Here is a 17333-nt window from a genome sequence, read left to right as displayed (position 1 = left end):
CCCAGGCTGGTCTCAAACTCCTGGGCTCAAGTGGGACACTTCCACCTCAGTGTCCCAAAGTGCTGGGATTGTAGGCGTGAGCCACTGCACCTGACAAGCTCACTTTTAAAATACCCCACAGAGACTCTGCCCTGGCCAAGGTATAATTACACTGGTAGCTGGAAAGGCTTCTGGGCTCGGGTACCATAGACTGTGTTTGGGTCCCAGTTCCAGCACTGACTTTGCTGTATGATTCCGAACAAGTCATTGCCCTCTCTGGGCCTCAGTTTTCTCATCCATCTAATGGAAATAATCATCCTTGCCTGCCTGGGCGGTGTGAAGCTGGAAAGATAAGCAGAGAAGCAGCTCATTCAGGCTCCAGGACCAAAATATAGTCCCTACTTCCAGAAAACTGGGCTGTTTAGGCGGGCAGCTGGGCATAGAGTGGAGGGTGGGGAGTGGTGGGGTGGAGAGCAGGGTGGACAGACAGAAGACTGGTGAGGAGCCCTTCAAGCTGCTCTTTCTCCAGATCTTCTATTCTACAGCTCGGAGTTTCCTGTGGTGGCTTCCCACCGGTAGGATGCCAGATATCCTGTTTCGCGTGCTGTGTCACGTGGTTAAACCAGTAGCGCCTGCGGGGTTAACTGACCTGGGGGAGATGCTAAGGTTGCATCCAAGCCCAGTATCTCTGCCTTAGGTACCAAAGGGGTAGGAAGTGGCATATGTTTCACATATGTGCCATCCGTGAAGGCTAAACTCAGCTTGTCATTTAGTTCCCAGACATATCATCACTCCAAGGGGTGATGAGATTAGGATCCACAAGTCTGTCTTGGAGCAGTTAGCAGATTTCCTATGAGACACCCCAGAAACAGGCATGAAATCATGGAAGTAGATTCCTTTTCTCTTTGTTGATGTTTTTGTTTTGTTTTATTTTTTTTGAGACAAGGTCTCACTCTGTCACTCAGGCTGGATAGAGTGCAGTGGTATGGTCACAGCTCACTGCAGCCTTGACCTCCTGGGTTCACACAATCCTCCCACCTCAGCCTCCCTAGTAGCTGGGACTATAGGTGTGCGCCACCATGCCTGACTAATTTTTGTATTTTTGGTAGAGACAGGGTTTCATCACCTCTTCTGTGTTAGAAGCCACCTAACATGGTAATGAGCTCCTGGTCATTGGAGGCATTCAAGCAGAGACTGAACAACTTGAAAGCAGGAGAGAAAATTCCTCTTCAGAAATGATGTGTAGATCCCATTTCAAAGGCTCCTTCCTGACCTTGTGAGCTAGGATTCAATTTTCATGTGCAGGGTTATCAGTGCCATTCTAGCCAGCCTTCCATGCTGGCCTGATTAGCCCACTCAGGGTCCAGGACAGGCATACTCATCGGACCAGTCGGAGCAGTGCCGTATGTGGTCGCGGCAGAGACGCCTCGGAATACAGTCGCAGTACTTGAAGAAGGTTGAAGGACAATGCCACCACCCAGGGCCACAGGGTGGGCACACAGTCACTGGGGAGACAAGAGCCAGCAGGAGAGCAATTGCTGTGTCCTGGAATGCTCTGTGCACCAGGGCACTCCCTAGTTCTGAAACCTGCTCCCCACGGCCCCAACCTATCTAATACGGGTTGAGTGTGTTCCTAGTTTGCCTGCAGCAGAGAGAATCTAGACTCCACAGCTCACAGGCTATGTGACTTTGCTCACCCTGTCTGAACCTGTTTCCTAGTGTGCTCAAGCTTGTTATTAAGCAAAGGATGTCAGGCAAAGTCCCAGGCACATGGTAAAGCCTGTAATATGAATGGGTGCCCTTCCTTACCCTAAGTCCAGCCACATTTACCTGCCATGACTCCCTGAGAGTGCTCCTAGCCTTCTCTCCTCTGCTCAGGCCTCTGGCATTCCTCCCCACACACCCAGCCTCTGCCTACTGAAACCTGTCTATTCTTGGTCTTCCTGAATGCTACCTCTTCTGAGAAGTCTCCCTTGATTCCTCCAGGTCCCCAGCATCCCCTTTTGGCATCAGCATGATGTAAGTCCTGGGGGTAGGACACATGCTTGATTCCTGATGTCCCCCACCTGAATCTGATACCAGGTGTGTTCTGAGAACCCCACCAGTGCTCAGAAAATGTTTGTTGATTGACCACTGGGGAAGAGATTGAGAGGAAACTCTAGGGCAGCTATAGGACTTGGGACTTGGATCAGGAGGCCTGGGTTCACACCTGAGCTCCCTTCCTGTCGTGCACTGTACTAATTTTCTCTTCTCAAAGCCTCAGTTTACTTACAAACAAATTGGGGCCAGTGATTCCTGCCCTGCTTTCCTCACAGGGTTATTGGGAGGTGCAGAGATGAGGGAACCCCAGGTTCAAATCCTAGCAGGGTCACGTATGTACTCCTTGCATGACCACCTTCTGGGACCCAGTTTTCTCATCTGTGCCCTTGAAGGCGACTTCCCCACTGCAGAAGAATGAGCCTCCAGAAAAAGTCACTTGGAGTGGTAGTGAGTACCCCACCACCGGATGTATTCAAGCAGGGGTAGAAAATTCCTTCCTAGGATGCAGAGAAGGCATGCAAAGGGGAGCCCTAGAGATTCCCTGGTCACCCTTTGCCCTCTGGCTGCTGCCCAGCCACCGGCTCCAGCCCAGCCTGTGCCCAGACCCCTACCTGGGCTCAGTTCATCTGAGCAGTCCCCACAGTTGTTAGTGCCATCACATTTTTGGTCTGAGTAGATCCAGGAGGCTGGGTCTCCACAGTGGGCCACGAGGAAGCGGGGGAGGCTCTGGGGCACATCTCCTGGGACAGAGGAGGCAGGAAGAAGTTCACATCTGGTCACAGCTGTCTGAGGGTTATCTGGAGAAGGATTGGCCGCCCTGGCAGTTGCCAAACTCAGGATCAGTGCCCATCCAGCCCATAAGGGTGCAAGCAGAAGGTTTCCTGGGGAGGCAGCAGAGTCAGAGGGAGAGGAGAGCTCTGTCGCTGGACAGAGGCCCAGAGAGCTGCCCCTCCCTTCCTCAGTTCCTCCCCTGTCGTGGTGTGTTCCTGCCCCACACCACTGCTGATACTATGCCCCTCCACAAAGAGCCTCCTTAATACCTATCCAAAACCATTCCACTTTCAAGTTCAGGTTCAAGTTCCATCACCTCCAGGAAGCCTCCTCCAACTGGAACATCACAGGAATAAATGTGGAAGTCTTACAGTTGGGTCCCGGAGCTCAGGGGATGTAGGGTTCACACACCTTGTAAGGCAGAGTCTGAGGACCTTTCTTGAAAGTGTGTTCTGTTAGGCAGCAGTGTGATAGGGCTACCAAAAATTCACACAAACTCAGGCCACACCACTAGAGGTAGAAAACCTCGGGCAGGGAGGGAGCAAGCTCCTGTTCCTTAGACTGCCCAGACCCAGCCAGAAGCGCCGAGGATGTTTCTGAGGCCTGTCCAGGGAGGGGGACATGGGCAGTTGGTATTTATTCTGTGGAGCATTGATGGAGTGGGGAGGGCCAGGAACTCGGTCACAAGGGGGCTGACTGTGACCTAGACAAGGGGATGCGGCCTAGACAAGAGAACCCACATGGGGGGCAAGGGAGTAATCTTCAAATCCATGCAGTGCCACGATGATGGGAGGGATTAAAGCATGGTCTATTGGGGCAGGGTTGACAGAAGGACAGAGTTGGAACCAATCAGGGAGGAACCACTCTGGGAGGCAGCTCTAAGTTTGGGACAAGGAAAACCTTCCCATGGAAAAACCTTCCAATCCTTGCATCCCAGGGGGTGCAAACGGAGGCTGGGTGGCCTCGGTTGGGCTTGCTAGAGAGGGGACTGGGGATGAGCTGGGGCAAGGACTAGATGTTTTTGAAATTGCTTCTCGTCTTGAGGATGCAATGACTCTCCCTCCATGAGCTCCCCTACCCCACCCACTGCACGTCTCCAGGCTCTCTCTCTCCTGTGGGGTCAGGCTCCTGTCTTGTGAGAACGTTCCGGTGTCTGAGGTCTGGGGCCAGGTCTTCCCATTCATTCATTTGCTCATTCATTCAGCAAGCCATTCTGAATACCCCTTTGTGCTAGGTGCTGGGGGCCCGATACCAAGCGGACTGGGCCTGCCTCAGAGGAGTTCACAGTCTGATGGGGGCAGCAGATGTGCCAATCGAGTGACAACCAGTGTGACGAGAGCTGCCACACAGGGAACCACAGGGACTGTGGAAGCCCAAGGAGACAATTTAACCTCGTGTGGGAGTCAGGGAAAGCTTCCTGGAGGAGGTAACACTTGAACTCTGCCTTGAGGGATGAATCCAGGTTCTCTGGGAGTGGAGATGCACAGGGTGAAGGCATTCCTTAGTGGGGGCATGTATGTCCCTGACTGGGACCAAGTCGGGGCAGGCGTTCCTGGCTGAAGGCACTGGAGCATCAAAACCATGGGGACGTGAAGGTGCCTGGTGTGTTCAGGGATGACTGAGCTTCAGTATGGCTGCAGAGAGAATTAGGGTGTGGGGGAACCTCTGGGAGGGACAGCACCGAGCGGGTACTCACGGCACAAGCTCTCATCCTCATCCTTGCCGTGGGTACAGGTGCGAACGCCATCACAGACCCCACTGGCTGGAATGCAGCTCCTCTGGTCATGGCACAAGAAGCCTGTCCTGTTTGTCAGTGTTATACAAGCTTGGGCTCCTGAATGGGTAGGGGAAGGCCCTGGAGGGTCAGGGGTGGTGCTCACAAGGACAAACCTTCCTCATCTGAACTCCACCTAGAGCTGGCCTGAGGGGCTAGAGCAGTGGGGAGGATGAACCCAGCGCCATCAATGGGGTTCAAGCCCCAGCTCTACCCACTGCCGGCTGCCTGATCTTGGGCAGATGACCTGACCACCTTGAGTCTCAGGTTGTCTGCAACATGGGGATCATAGCACACACCCCGTGGGACTGTTGTGGGGATTAAATAAAAGCATCTCTGTGAAGAAACATAGAACAGAAAATGTGCAGGACAAGTAATGGTTCTCTCCTGTATTGAAAACTTATTTACAGTGTCACGGGAAGCTTCTGAGGACAGTGTTCAATTCAGTGAAGTGGTTGTAATGGTGGAGCTCCTGGTATGAGGTTAGAGTGTCAGAAGCAATACACTTGGGCTGGCTGGAGGGCCATATGTCATAATTCCTTCTATCTGGGCACAACTGCAAAGCACTTTCATATCTTTATTCTATAGTTCCCCAAACACTCCTGAGACATGTCATCATTGGCCCCCCATACAGGAGGAGAAAAGGAATACCCACTCCTAGGGCTGCCACAAAGAATGAAAAGACGGAAACCTGCGGACAAGGTAGGGGAACCCCTTGGCCCCACATGTGTATACGTGTGCATAATTGGGGATGGGAGCCGGTTTGTGCATTTGTGTTTGTGCATGTGTGAACCACCTCTCAGTCCCTGGGCAGCCTCAGCTAGTGTGGGTGGGGGGACGGGGGAGCAACTCTCAGAGACACTCATGTTGACACAGACACACACACAGATGCAAACACACATGAACACATGCTCACACACAGACAGCTGCACCTACATGCACACTCACAGATACACAGACAACAGATGTGCACACATGCACTGACACACACATGCTCTCACACAGACATGAACACGCATACACAGACAGCTGCATATACTCATAGACACGCAAAACACACAGGTGCGTGCACGGACTCATGACTGCAGCTGCTCATGTATTCGCATCCACCTCAGGGCCTGTGTTCCTGCACAGGCAGCGGGAGAGCTGCGAATCTCAGCCCCTGGCCCTGGCTCAGCCCTCTACACCCATCCTGCCTGGCTGCAGAACCATTCTTCGGAAACATCCACCTGGTGACACTTGCCCCCAACTTAATCTCCTGTCTGTGGCTCCTGGACTATGACCTCCCTTCTCGGTGCAGCCTGTGAGGCCGTTGGCCCCACTTGTCACTCTAGCCCTTCCTGCACACTGGCCTCTTGGAGTCTCTTCTTCTCTTCCTGCTTCCTCCCACCCCTCAGGGCTCCACACATGCTGTTCCCTGTTCCTGGGATGCTTTTCCTGGCATCCCCCCATTACTAATACCCATTGTGCCTACCCTGACTCCTCAACGAGGCTAGACTCTCAGGGATCCCAGGGACCCTGCTGTAATATGTATTCATGTCGAGACTGCTCTCAGAACAATTATTAGCTCCATGAGGGCAGGCACTGTCTTGAGGTTGTTCACCCCTGAAGCTGGGGCTGCAGTCATGTATGGGATGTGACCCTGTCCCCCGTGGTGGAGATGGACACACAGATGGATAGCACCACCCCAGAGTGGCCAGGCCAGGGGAAGAGGAAGTGTAGGGACTGTAGGGCTGAGAAGAGGCTTGTAACCCAGCCTGGGGGTCTAGGAAGGCATCCTGGAGGAGGTGACATCAGAGCTGGATCCTCTCGGTAACCATGTCACAGATGCGCAAATGGAGGCTCAGAGACTGGTACAGTCAGTGTGTGTGCAGGTGTCTGTTCGTGCACCTTAAGGAATTTGTCCAAAGTCACCTGGTAGAGAAGCCAGGCAGGTCGGAGCTCCCTTGTCTCTCTGTGCCTCCCCATGCCCTTCCCACCGGGTCTGACCCACCCTTTCTTGGCCGCCCTGACCTGGGGTGCGTGATGGGAGTCCAAGGATGGTGACCAAGGCGATGAGGGCGGCCAGAGTTGCCAGGAGGAACAGCAGAGAGGCAGAGAGGCAGGCCCCGCGACGCGAGCAGCAGAGGGGGCCGCAGCCTGCTGTGTGTGGGGGAAACAAGCCTGGGGGTGGTGGAGATGGGGGCCAGCACTGGGAACAGGGAGCCCCCTTCCCGCCATGCCCGCTGCAAGCAGCCCGTCCCCAACCAGGGTGAGCAGAGCAGGGATGGCTTCCCCGGAGGAGCAGCTCCCAAGCCCTCCGTGATGCTCTTTGTTCTGCCTGTGGGCCCACCCCACTAGATGCCACCCTGGCCGGGGGTCCACAGATGACTGAATGGCAGAGGCAGACAGACTCCTCTCCCACCCGCCATCAGGTGACCTCCTCAGGACACAGGGAGAGATGGACGCCTGTGTGTCCAGCCCCCACCTTGGGGCAGAAGCTCCATTAGGCCCTTCATAACCATGGTCTTTATTTTTCAAAACAAACTTTTATTTTATCAATGAGGAAACTAGGGCTCAAGAAGAAAAGATTCAGGTCACCCCGGGTAGAGCTGGCGTGTGAATCTACACCTGTTTGATGCCAAAACCCATGCCCTTTTCACTGTCCCAATTCACTGTCCATTCTGGAGTCTGCCGGGACGCAGGTTGGAATCCCAGCTCTACCACATCCTATCTGGGCCACACTGAGTAAGCCACTTCACTTCCCCGTGCCTCAGATTCCTCGTGTGGAAAATGGGGACCACAGTAGCTACCTCCGAGTTTGTTGAGAGGATTAGAATTTGTTGAGTTAATGTGTTAGAACAGTGCTCAGCACATAGTAAGTGGTGAGTATGAGCTATTATTATTGCTTTTTAAAAAATTATTGTGTTTATATTTTAGGGATAGGGTCTGGCTCTGTTGCCCATGCTGCAGTGCAGTGGTGTGATCATAGTTCACTGCACCCTGTAAGTCCTAGGCTCCTCCTGCCTCAGCCTCCCAAAGTGCTGGGACAACAGGCTCGTACCACCGTGTCTGGTCTGTTATTGCTTGTTGAGGACTTACCATGTGCCGCGCCTTATTCTAAGCACTATGGAGATAGCAGTGACAGGGGACCTCCCTACTCTTGTAGAACTGCACTTTAATTCTCCTTTAATTCTCTCCTGCTTACAAAATAATAAAAGGAGGCTTTACTGAGGACCTCCTGGGTGCCCTGCTGTGCAGCTTGCCCTGGTCCTTGTCCTCTGCAGCTTGTTATTGCACTTGGAAGGCAAGGCATGGACATGTCTGAAGGAGCATGGGAGCTACTGACCTGCCCACAGGTACCTCAGAGAAAGGGGCAGGAGCAGGTGTGATTCATCCCTGTGACCCCAGAACCAAGCCCAGAACCAGGCATGTGGTGGGGGCTTTTGTTTTTTGCGTTTTTTTGAGACGGAGTCTCACTCTATTGCCCAGGCTGAAGTGCAGTTGCATGATCTCGACTCACTGCAACCTCTGCCTCCCGGGTTCAAGCGATTCTCCTGCCTCAGCCTCCCAAGTAACTGTGATGACAGGTGCCCACCACCATGCCTAGCTAATTTTTGTATTTTTAGTAGAGACGGGGTTTCACCATGTTGTCCAGGCTGGTCTTGAACTCCTGACCTCAGGTGATCCGCTGGCCTTGGCCTCCCAAAGTGCTGGAATTATAGGTGTGAACCACCGCGCTGGGCCTGGGGCTTTGTGAACACTGTGAATACGCTGACCCAGGGGCCCAGGAGACAAGAGAAGGCCCCCAGTATGGGTCAGTCCAGGTTATTTCCAATCCATTCATATTTCCAATGCAGTGTCCTCAGAAGCAAAGTGGGATTTCCACAGGCAGGTAAGGGGAGGGTGCAAAGAGAGGGCATTCCAGGCAGAGAGTGTGGCAGGAATAAAGGCCTGGTGGTTGCAGGTGGCCTGGGGTGGTGGGACTCCAGGATGGATGTGCATTGGGAGGGGAGACAATAGCAGGAGAGGCAGCATAAATCTAAAACCTGTCATCCCTACAGCCCTAGCTGGTGGCTCTTTGGCCATCAGCAACCTGGGTAAACTCAGGTAACCAGGGAGGCAGCGTGACTCCGGGCAGGGAGAGGTGTCCTGATCAGCCAAGCAGCAACTCAAATATTTGTGCAGCACAGACCATGCGCAAGGTGGGGCAACGGGAGAACCCGCGGAACCAAGGCTCCTGCCCAGGTGAAGCTGTTGCACTTCAAAGCCAGAAAGCCCTTAGGTGCCAGTCCCCTTCCTGGACCGATGAGGAAAAGGAGGCGATTCTTTCCACAACCGCACCCATCATGAGTCAGGACTTGGAAATAAACAGACACCAGCTTGGAGCAACAGAAGCCCTGGGGCTTTGTAACCAGAGACACCTCAGTTCACGTTTGAACCCTGGCCCTCCAACCTCCCGGCTGTGTGACCTTGGCCCGGTTACCCAACTTCTCTTCGTTTCAGCTGCCTCATCTGTTATTGCCCCATGACAGCGTCCCTGTCTCAGAGCTGTGCTGAGGAGTAAAGGGATCGTGCAGCACCAGGCACATAACGGGTGGGATTCTTTACAGCTGGTATTTTGATCTGCCTCTCTCAGTGTGTTTCCTCATTGATCAAATGTGGGCCAAGCCAAGGCATATACAAAGCTCAGTATATGTGTGTTTCTTCCTTCTTCTGTTTTCAGAAGGGTAAAGAGAACTGTCCTGGTCACACTGTGGGCCAGTGGCACATAGTAGGGCTAAATAAAATGTGTCACTTTATCCCTCAAAGGTAAAGAGAATTGCCCAGGTCACCCAGTGAGTCAGGAATTTGGTGCTGGTTCTTTTCCCTGTGTTAGAGGAGAGCACTGTATGCAGTTTGATGCCTGTGAGGTAGGCAGCACACAGTAGGTGCTTAATACATGCATGTGCATGGAGAGAATGAATAACCCTATTAAGCAAGTGACTGTCAGCGTGGCTGGCCAGGAAGCTGGGAGCAGACATTAACCTGGAGGCAGAGGTCTGAGGGAAAGCGGGAGCCTCGAAGCCTCCTCATGCCTCTATAGCCAACTGCCAGCTTCAGAGGAGCCCCACAGGGCACGGGTCCCAGGCCCTCCGGTTCTTTACCTTCCCCTCCAGGGTGGGCTTTGGGTCCAGCAGCAGCGTAGTCATTCTCTCCCTGCCCAAGAGAACAGAGTGAGGGGTGGGCTTAGGTGAGGTGAGCTCCAGCCTCAGGGAGGCAGACAACAGGGTTTTCAGAGGGGTCACTGAGAGAGTCTTAGGTGGAACCACGGGTCCCTCACACCCCAGCATGCTTACGCCCCAGATGCTTCATGCCTGCTTCCTCTCTCCACACCTTTGCCTGTGCTGTGTCCTCTGCCTGGAATGCCTTTTTCTCTGCTGTCCCCTGACAAATATTCATCCTTCAAACCGGCTTGGGCAGCAACTCCTGGATGAGGCTTTCCCTGATATCCTCCTCCCCAGTAAAGCTGGCCGCTCTCCCCTCCCATCCACCCGGCTCCTCTGTTTCCATACCAGCACTTGCCACCTGGACTGTATAGCTGTGTCACTGGTAGGGTCCCCTACACCCTGGGAGTGAGCCCCGGGGCAGGCCAGGGGCTGATTTTCCTCCGTGTCTCCCATGTATGCCCACTCTGTACTGCCCACTCCTCATCCCAAGCTTTGCTCTCCCGAGACCAGGAGCCTGGTCAGGGCAACTCTTACCTGGGGACAGTTCTCACCTGGGGACAGCTCTCACCTGGGGGAAGACCTTGTTCATGTCTTCAGCTTCCAGCTCCCTGGCCAGGGCTGTGTGCAGAGAGCTCAGCATGGGTTCCCCAGGGCCAATCTGGAGGAGGAACAGGCGGGACACCTTGCCCAGGCCACACCCTCCCTGTGGGCAGTCCCCTGCCAGCTGCCTTCCAAGCAGAGGCAAGGAAAGGAGGGCCCCGCTCCGGCCAGGCTATTCCCTCATCTGCCATCTGACAGCAACATTGCGAGGCTGGAATCTTCATCCCCGTTCCACAGATGAAGAGTCAGAGGTTCAGAGAGGGAGAAACGGCCCCAAGTGTCACAGTACATAGGAGGAGTAAAACCCAGAAACTTTTCAGGAAGTGCATTGTCCTCCACATCAGTGATGGAACTGGAGGAGCTCAGGTTCCAGGGCTATGAAGATGCAGGCAGAAACTCCCAGAATTAACGTTTCTGTGGCTAGAAAGTAGGGGTCATTTTCTCATTGATGTTCTTCTGTTCAACTACATAGGTAACCTAGATTGAAAGAATATGCATTTTCCACTAAAATTATAAAGCAAATGTAATTTTAAATTATTTCACTTAGAAACGTGGCAATGTGAATTTTTACTGTCCCTGAGGTGGTGCCTGAGGTAGGGAAGAGGTGGGAGGTTGGCTGCTTGCCTGAACAACCCCTTCTATGCCCCCAGGGAGTGGGTTTCCCTAGCAGCCTGTCCCACTGCTGAGCAAACCAAGGCCCTGGAATCTTGAGGGACAGGTCCAAGGACCCGGTCCAAGGGAGGGGAGGTGTCTACCTCCAGAAATGAGCTCAGGAGTTCTTGCACCTGCCTCTGATGCCCATAGATTTTCCAACCTGCAATCAGCCTTTTCTTTTGCATTGGAAAATAAAATGATGAATCCACATGGGGCCAAGTGGGAGGCACAGACACAGGGGCAGCCCTTGGGAGGCAGCAAGTAACACTCTGAAGAGCTGAGCCCTAGGCCAGGAGAACGGGGCTCTCATTAGGGCCCTACCACTGGCTCTGACGGGCTGCTCACTCCCCTTCCCTGTGCCTCAGTTCCTTCATCCAGAAAATAAGGATGTAAACTAGATGAAGGGGGTGTTTTAGTTTAAGGATACCCAGAATCAGACTCTAAGACAAGATGTGAGGGCAAATAGATTTAATTGGGAGTCATCCCAGGAAACGCTGGTCGTGGGATGAGGGAAATGAGACAGGCAAGAGAAGGATCCAATAACAGGTGTGTTATGAAGCAGGTTCCCGCTGTGGGCAAGTGGAATTTAGCCCTGCTGGGGCACTCGGGGAAGCCAGGGGAGAAGATGCACCTCAGAGTTATCCCACTCAAGGTCGGGGGAACTGGGGTATTAATCTGCCAGCTTCTACCAGTCCTGGTTGAGAACGGCCAGAGGAGGCCAGGCATGATGGCTCATCCCAGCACTTTGGGAGGCAGAGGCGGGTGGATCACCTGAGGTCAGGAGTTCAAGACCAGCCTGGTCAACATGGTAAAACCCTGTCTCTACTAAAAATATAAAAAATTAGCTGGGCATAGTGGTGAGCACCTGTCATCCCAGCTACTCGGGAGGCTGAGGAAGGAGAATCGCTTGAACCCGGGAGGCGGAGGTTGCAGTGAGCCAAGATTGCGCCTTTGCACTCCAGCCTGGGCAACAAGAGCGAAACTTCGTCTCACACACACACACACAAAAAAAGAGACTAGCCAAAGGGTGTTAATTGCTTGCACCTCTGGGCTGCCTTAGGCAAAGAGATGCCAGTGTTGGCAACTTGGCAACTGCATGCTAGGCTAATATGACCTGAAATGGAAAGGGTTGATAGCATGGGCAGGGCACCCATGGTCCCTGCTAAAGACACTAACTAGATTTTATATGGCATGCCAACTGCAACTGATGGGAAAAGGCTCTCTGGAACATGGGTTCAGGACTGTGATTGACCAGTGATGCCGTGGGTGTAAGAGTGGAGAGGGGTATCAGACATGATGACCATTTGCCATTCCTGAACCTATTAATGCCCTTCAGCCTCTGGCCTTCCTTGACTCTGTGATTCTTAAGTGTTCCTCTAAAAAAAGACTCCTCGGGGCTTTGAAATGCCCTTTTGTCTGCTGAGTCCGGATACAGCCACATACGATTGTGCTGAAAGCACTGTGCTCTCCAGGGCTCAGGCTGTCACCAAGAACCCTTGGGGCAAAGGCAGCAAGGGGCCTGGTGACATGAAGGAGAGGCCCTGGTGCCTCAATTCTTGAACTTCCTGGAATCAGGAAGTTCCAATTCACAGTCTCACTCCAATTCACAGTCTCACTCTCAAGGGGAGGGCACGGATGGAATGGAGGCAGATATTATTTACTGAGCAGCTACTATGCTCCAGGCACTACACCACCACCTTACACACGCCCTCTCCCTTGATCTTCACAACAACTCTGTAAGATAGGTAATATTATTACACCCACTTGACAGATGTGGAAACTGGGTTCAGAGAGGTTAAGTAACTTGCCAAAGCCACACAGTGAGTAAACAGCAGAGCAGAGATTTTAACCCAGGTCAGTTTTGACTCCAAGCCTGTGGACCTGTGGAGTTGATTCGCACTCCCTCCCTTGTGGATGAGAATTTCTAATGATCACATGTCCATCAACACTTAGTACCATCAGACTTTTTGGCTTCCACCAACCTGACAACTGTGAAAATACCATCAGTGGCTCACCACTGTCAGGATTTGCAGTCCTCTTTTGCTTAACCTCAGACGTGTCTCATTCTAAAGCAGGGAGAGGCTGGGCCCTGTGGCTCGCACCTGTAATCCCAGCACTTTGGGAGGCCAAAGTGGGCAGATCACTTGAGATCAGAAGTTTGAGACCAGCCTGGCCAACATGGTGAAACCCCATCTCTACTAAAAATACAAAAACTAGCTGGGCAGAGTGGTGCATGCCTGTAATCCCAGCTACTTGGGAGGCTGAAATGGGAGAATCGCTTGAACGAATGGAAGGCAGAGGTTGCAGTGAGCCGAGATCGTGCCACTGCACTCCAGCCTGGGTGACAGAGTGAGACTCTGTCTCAAAATAAATAAATAAATAAATAAATAAATAAATAAATAAATAAAGCAGGGAGAATGGTGAGTGATGGATGCAGAGTTCTAGCAGCAGCTTAAGGTGGTGCCCATATGAGGGTTAGAGGAGGAAATTGAAAAGAGTGGAAACAGGGCTGCCAAAGTCCCTCAGGGAAACTCAGAACTTTGATCAGCAGAGTCAAAGGAACCTGAGGCTCGGAAAGCACAACGGCCTCATTTTACAGAAGGGGGATCTAACGCCTGGAAAGAAGAGGGAACTTGCACAAGGCCATACCATGGTCAGTGCCCTAGCACAGCGAGCACTCCTTTCACAGTAGCAGATGGCCTCAGGAACATTGGCATGTGCAGCCTCAATTTTTTTTTTTTTTTTTTTTGAGATGGAGTCTCACTCTGTCGCCCAGGCTGGAGTGCAGTGGCACGATCTTGGCTCACTGCAAACTCTGCCTCCCAGGTTCATGCCATTCTCCTGCCTCAGCTTCCGAGCAGCTGGGACTACAGGCGCCCGCCGCCACGCCAGACTAATTTTTTGTATTTTTAGTAAAGACAGGGTTTCACTGTGTTAGGATGGTCTCGATCTCCTGACCTCGTGATTTGCCCATCTCGGCCTCCCAAAGTTCTGGGATTACAGGTGTGAGCCACCATGCCCTGCCCAGCCTCAATTATTTTTAGCCTCACTGTCCCTCTTGCCTAGGGTAGAGGCCCCAGGCTGCCAACCTCGTGTGTCCCAGCAGTTGCTCCTGAAGGGCACGGTTCAGATGCTGGGCCCACGTTGTCCCCTCCTTTAGCTCTCTTTCTGGTTAGTTAGAACTGATGGCAGGGGCTTTCACCGCCTGTTCTTGTCCTAGTGGGAGGCAGTTGTTGGGATAGTTATATCATGAAGATTAATGGCTTGGGCTATAGCAAATGACTTCCACTTCCACCCTGCTGGGCCCTTGGCCTTGACTGGGACCCCTGGGCCAGGGCCGAGTAAACTTCTAGCAAGAGCATACGTTTTGGAGCTGATAGTCCAAATGGTCTCACCACTAGCTGAGCGATCTTGGCGGGGTCACTTAACCTCTCTGAGCTTCAACTTTTCCATCCTGAGTAGCTGGGACTATAGGTGTGCACACCACACCCAGCTAATTTTTCTTTTTCTTTTCCTTTTTTTGGTATTTTAGTAGAGATAGGAGTATCACCATGTTGGCCAGGATGGTCTTGATTTCCCGACCTTGTGATCCGCCTACCTCGGTCTCCCAAAGTGCTGGGATTACAGGCGTGAGCCACTGTGCCTGGCCTGTGGTTTTGATTTGCATTTCTCTAATGATCAGCGATGTTGAGCTTTTATTCATATGCTTGTTGGCGGCATGTATATATTCTTTTGAGAAGTGTCTGTTCAAGTCCATTGCCCACTTTTTAATGGGGTTGTTTTTTTCTTGTAAATTTGTTTCAGTTCCTTTGGATACTAGATATTAGACCTTTGTCAGATGCATAGTTTGCAAATATTTTCTCCCATTCTGAATGTTGTCTGTTTACTCTGTTGACAGTTTCTTTTGCTGTGCAGAATCTCTTTGGTTTAATTAGATCCCATTGATCAATTTTTGCTTTTGGTGTTTTCATCATGAAATCTTTGCCTGTGCCTGTGTCCTGAATGGCATTGCTTAAGCTGTCTTCCAGGGTTTTTGTAGTTTTGGGTTTTATATTTAAGTCTTTGATCCACTAGATGGATGTTATAAGAATCCATTTAAGGCGATAGGTAAGAGTGCTACAAAGGGCTTTGCAAATGTCATGGGGAATCAACAAACAAACCCCATATTGTGAATTACCTATTTAGACACTTTTACAAGATGGCATTATTTTTTAATGCAGATGATCCAAGTTTTATTGAAGTTTACATACTTAAGCATAAATAAATTAACAGATTTGTAGCTCCAATAATGGTGGCATGATATACACCTGGAGGTAACATTATCAACAGCTTTTGTTGAAACCTTTCATTTTCAATCAGGTGCTGATTTTTCTTCCACCCAAGTCTTCAATTATTGCTGTTCTAACACTGCAAAAACAATTCAAGCATAAAAAAGCACACAAGAGGCAGTAAAATAAGCTGAAATAATTTAAAATTGAACAAGAAAACAAAATAATTTACTCTTAAAATGACAAAAGTAAAATTAACCTCTAAACCAGGGGTCTAGTGAACTTGGATAGGAAAAATTTTAAATCTTCCTTTTCACCAACTGCTAACTGAAATATAACATTTCCTTCAATTACGAATATAGGAAACAGTCCACAGTAGGATCAGAGTACCTGTGACTTTGTCACCAGTAGAAATGAGACATTTATATATATTACAGTTGTTAGATATTTCAAAATATGAATTTGAATTTATAGTAATTTTAGAACCACCATGCAATCTTATTTTGTGTTAATAAATTATGTATGTTGCTGGATCATAAAACTTTGAAAATATCTTAACTTTAACATGATCAGTTTCCTTTGCAATCCTTTATATTTAGTTTTATGCATTTGAAAACATTACTATGAGAGGGGGTCCACAGGCTTCACTGGATCACCAGAAAGCTCAATGGCACAAAAAAGTTTGAAACAAAGGTCATTAATATCACAGGAAGAGAGTACTTAATAGTGAAATAGGGTGGGCATGGTAGCTCACATCTGCAATCCCAACACTTTGGGAGGCTAAGGCAAGTGGATCACCTGAGGACAAGAGTTCGAGACCAGCCTGGGCAACACGGCGAAACCCCATCTTTACTAAAAATACAAAAATTAGCTGAGCATTGTGGCACCAGCTACTCGGGAGTACCAGCTACTCGGGAGGCTGAGGCACAAGAATTGCTTGAACCTGGGAGCTGTGGAGGTTGCAGTGAGTCAAGATTGTACCAGTGTACTCCAGCCTGGGTAATAGTGTAAGACTCCAACTCAAAAAAAAAAAAAAAAAAAGTGAAATATATGAAGCTGACTTCAACAGTAACAGATTTCAGAAAAGGTCTGAAAACTGTGCTCCAGAATTTAATTACCACAAGGAGTTAGAATATCCACACTACAATCCAGTTTCCCAAACAGAAGACTAAATTTCCCACTATCCCTGTGTTTACCACTGTACACACCCCCACCCTAGACTCCAGTGTAGAACAAGTAGTCAAGGAAAGAGATTAAAATGGTCATGCATGCAGATGATACTCAAATGCAAACATGACAGGCTTAGCAACTAGAAACCTGGTGGGAGGGGCGCAAGAGCACACTAGGTTCCTAGAGACTGGTTGGCAAATGTAGAATTAGAGGACGGTGATAAGAAACCAGGGATCCGTGGGCAGCCTTCCCAGTTTGCTTGGCAACATTCTGTTGCCAGGCTGTGACCAGGACTCAGAGCCCAGTCCTAGGTTTACCATCCAGACAACAATGTGGGGGAGCAGAGAGAGCGTTATAGAGAAAAGTTTAAAAATATAAGTAAAATGAAAGGAAATAGTATTCTCGGGTGTTCAAAAAAGTACTCTGAGGCTAAGATTATTGTTGGCCTCTGGACTTGCCCTCTCTGGTCTATCTTCCACATTGCTATCTGAGTGAATCATTCCAACACTGTATGGAACCCTCTTGCTTAAAATCTTTCAGTGGCTCTCTACTGTGTTCAGCATCAAGTGCAGGTTTAAAGTGCAGGTTTATTATCTGGTCTGCCTAGCCCCATCTTTTGTCATGCTTTTGTATGCTTTATCACGGCCTACTCAACAATCTGCAGTGCCCCACCCTCTGGCCTCTAGGTCTTTGAGCACAGTGTCCCCACTGTCTGGTACACTGCTCACTGTATTGTATTTGGCTTCCCCTTTCTCTCCAGGTTAAGCTTGGCTATCACTTTCTCCCAGAAGTAGTCCTGTGTGCTCCCATAACGCACAGAGTCCCTCCTACGTGCTCTGTGCTTATCTGGTCATAGCACTTACCACAATAATAGTCTCCTTTAGAGTC

At 50.7% G+C, this 17333-nt stretch overlaps 1 protein-coding gene across 4 annotated transcripts; it reads right to left on the bottom strand.

Moving 5' to 3' along the window:
- Positions 1-1335: 1335 nt before the first annotated feature.
- On the bottom strand, positions 1336-10536 carry LDLRAD1 (low density lipoprotein receptor class A domain containing 1). Of its 4 annotated transcripts, XM_038000284.2 has the most exons (6): positions 10322-10536; positions 9691-9742; positions 6578-6706; positions 4487-4624; positions 2631-2759; positions 1336-1484 (listed from the first exon to the last, which is right to left on the bottom strand). In XM_038000284.2, exons 1-6 carry the CDS (start codon positions 10391-10393, stop codon positions 1336-1338), a joined length of 669 nt encoding a protein of 222 aa, XP_037856212.2. In that variant the 5' UTR covers positions 10394-10536. The 4 variants fall into 4 exon arrangements, with proteins under 4 accessions (XP_037856212.2, XP_037856213.2, XP_037856218.2 ...); XM_038000285.2 differs by lacking the exon at positions 6578-6706; XM_038000290.2 differs by lacking the exons at positions 4487-4624; positions 6578-6706.
- Positions 10537-17333: the final 6797 nt, after the last annotated feature.

Source organism: Chlorocebus sabaeus, chromosome 20 (assembly GCF_047675955.1).
Source record: "Chlorocebus sabaeus isolate Y175 chromosome 20, mChlSab1.0.hap1, whole genome shotgun sequence".
Lineage (NCBI taxonomy): Eukaryota > Metazoa > Chordata > Mammalia > Primates > Cercopithecidae > Chlorocebus > Chlorocebus sabaeus.
The sequence above is the reverse complement of the archived record's forward strand: the minus strand, read 5'-3'. Positions and strand labels throughout refer to the sequence as shown.

What these genes read in the sequence shown, in the direction of transcription:
- LDLRAD1 (XM_038000284.2), bottom strand. Translation starts at nt 10,393, where the DNA reads ATGCTGAGCTCTCTGCACACAGCCCTGGCCAGGGAGCTGGAAGCTGAA. An exon ending in TGAACAAGGTCTTCCCCCAG is followed by an intron (nt 9,743 to 10,321) that starts GTGAGAGCTGTC and finishes TCTCTTGGGCAG; the next exon opens with GGAGAGAATGACTACGCTGC. An exon ending in CTCAGATGAACTGAGCCCAG is followed by an intron (nt 1,485 to 2,630) that starts GTAGGGGTCTGG and finishes TTGTCTCCCCAG; the next exon opens with TGACTGTGTGCCCACCCTGT.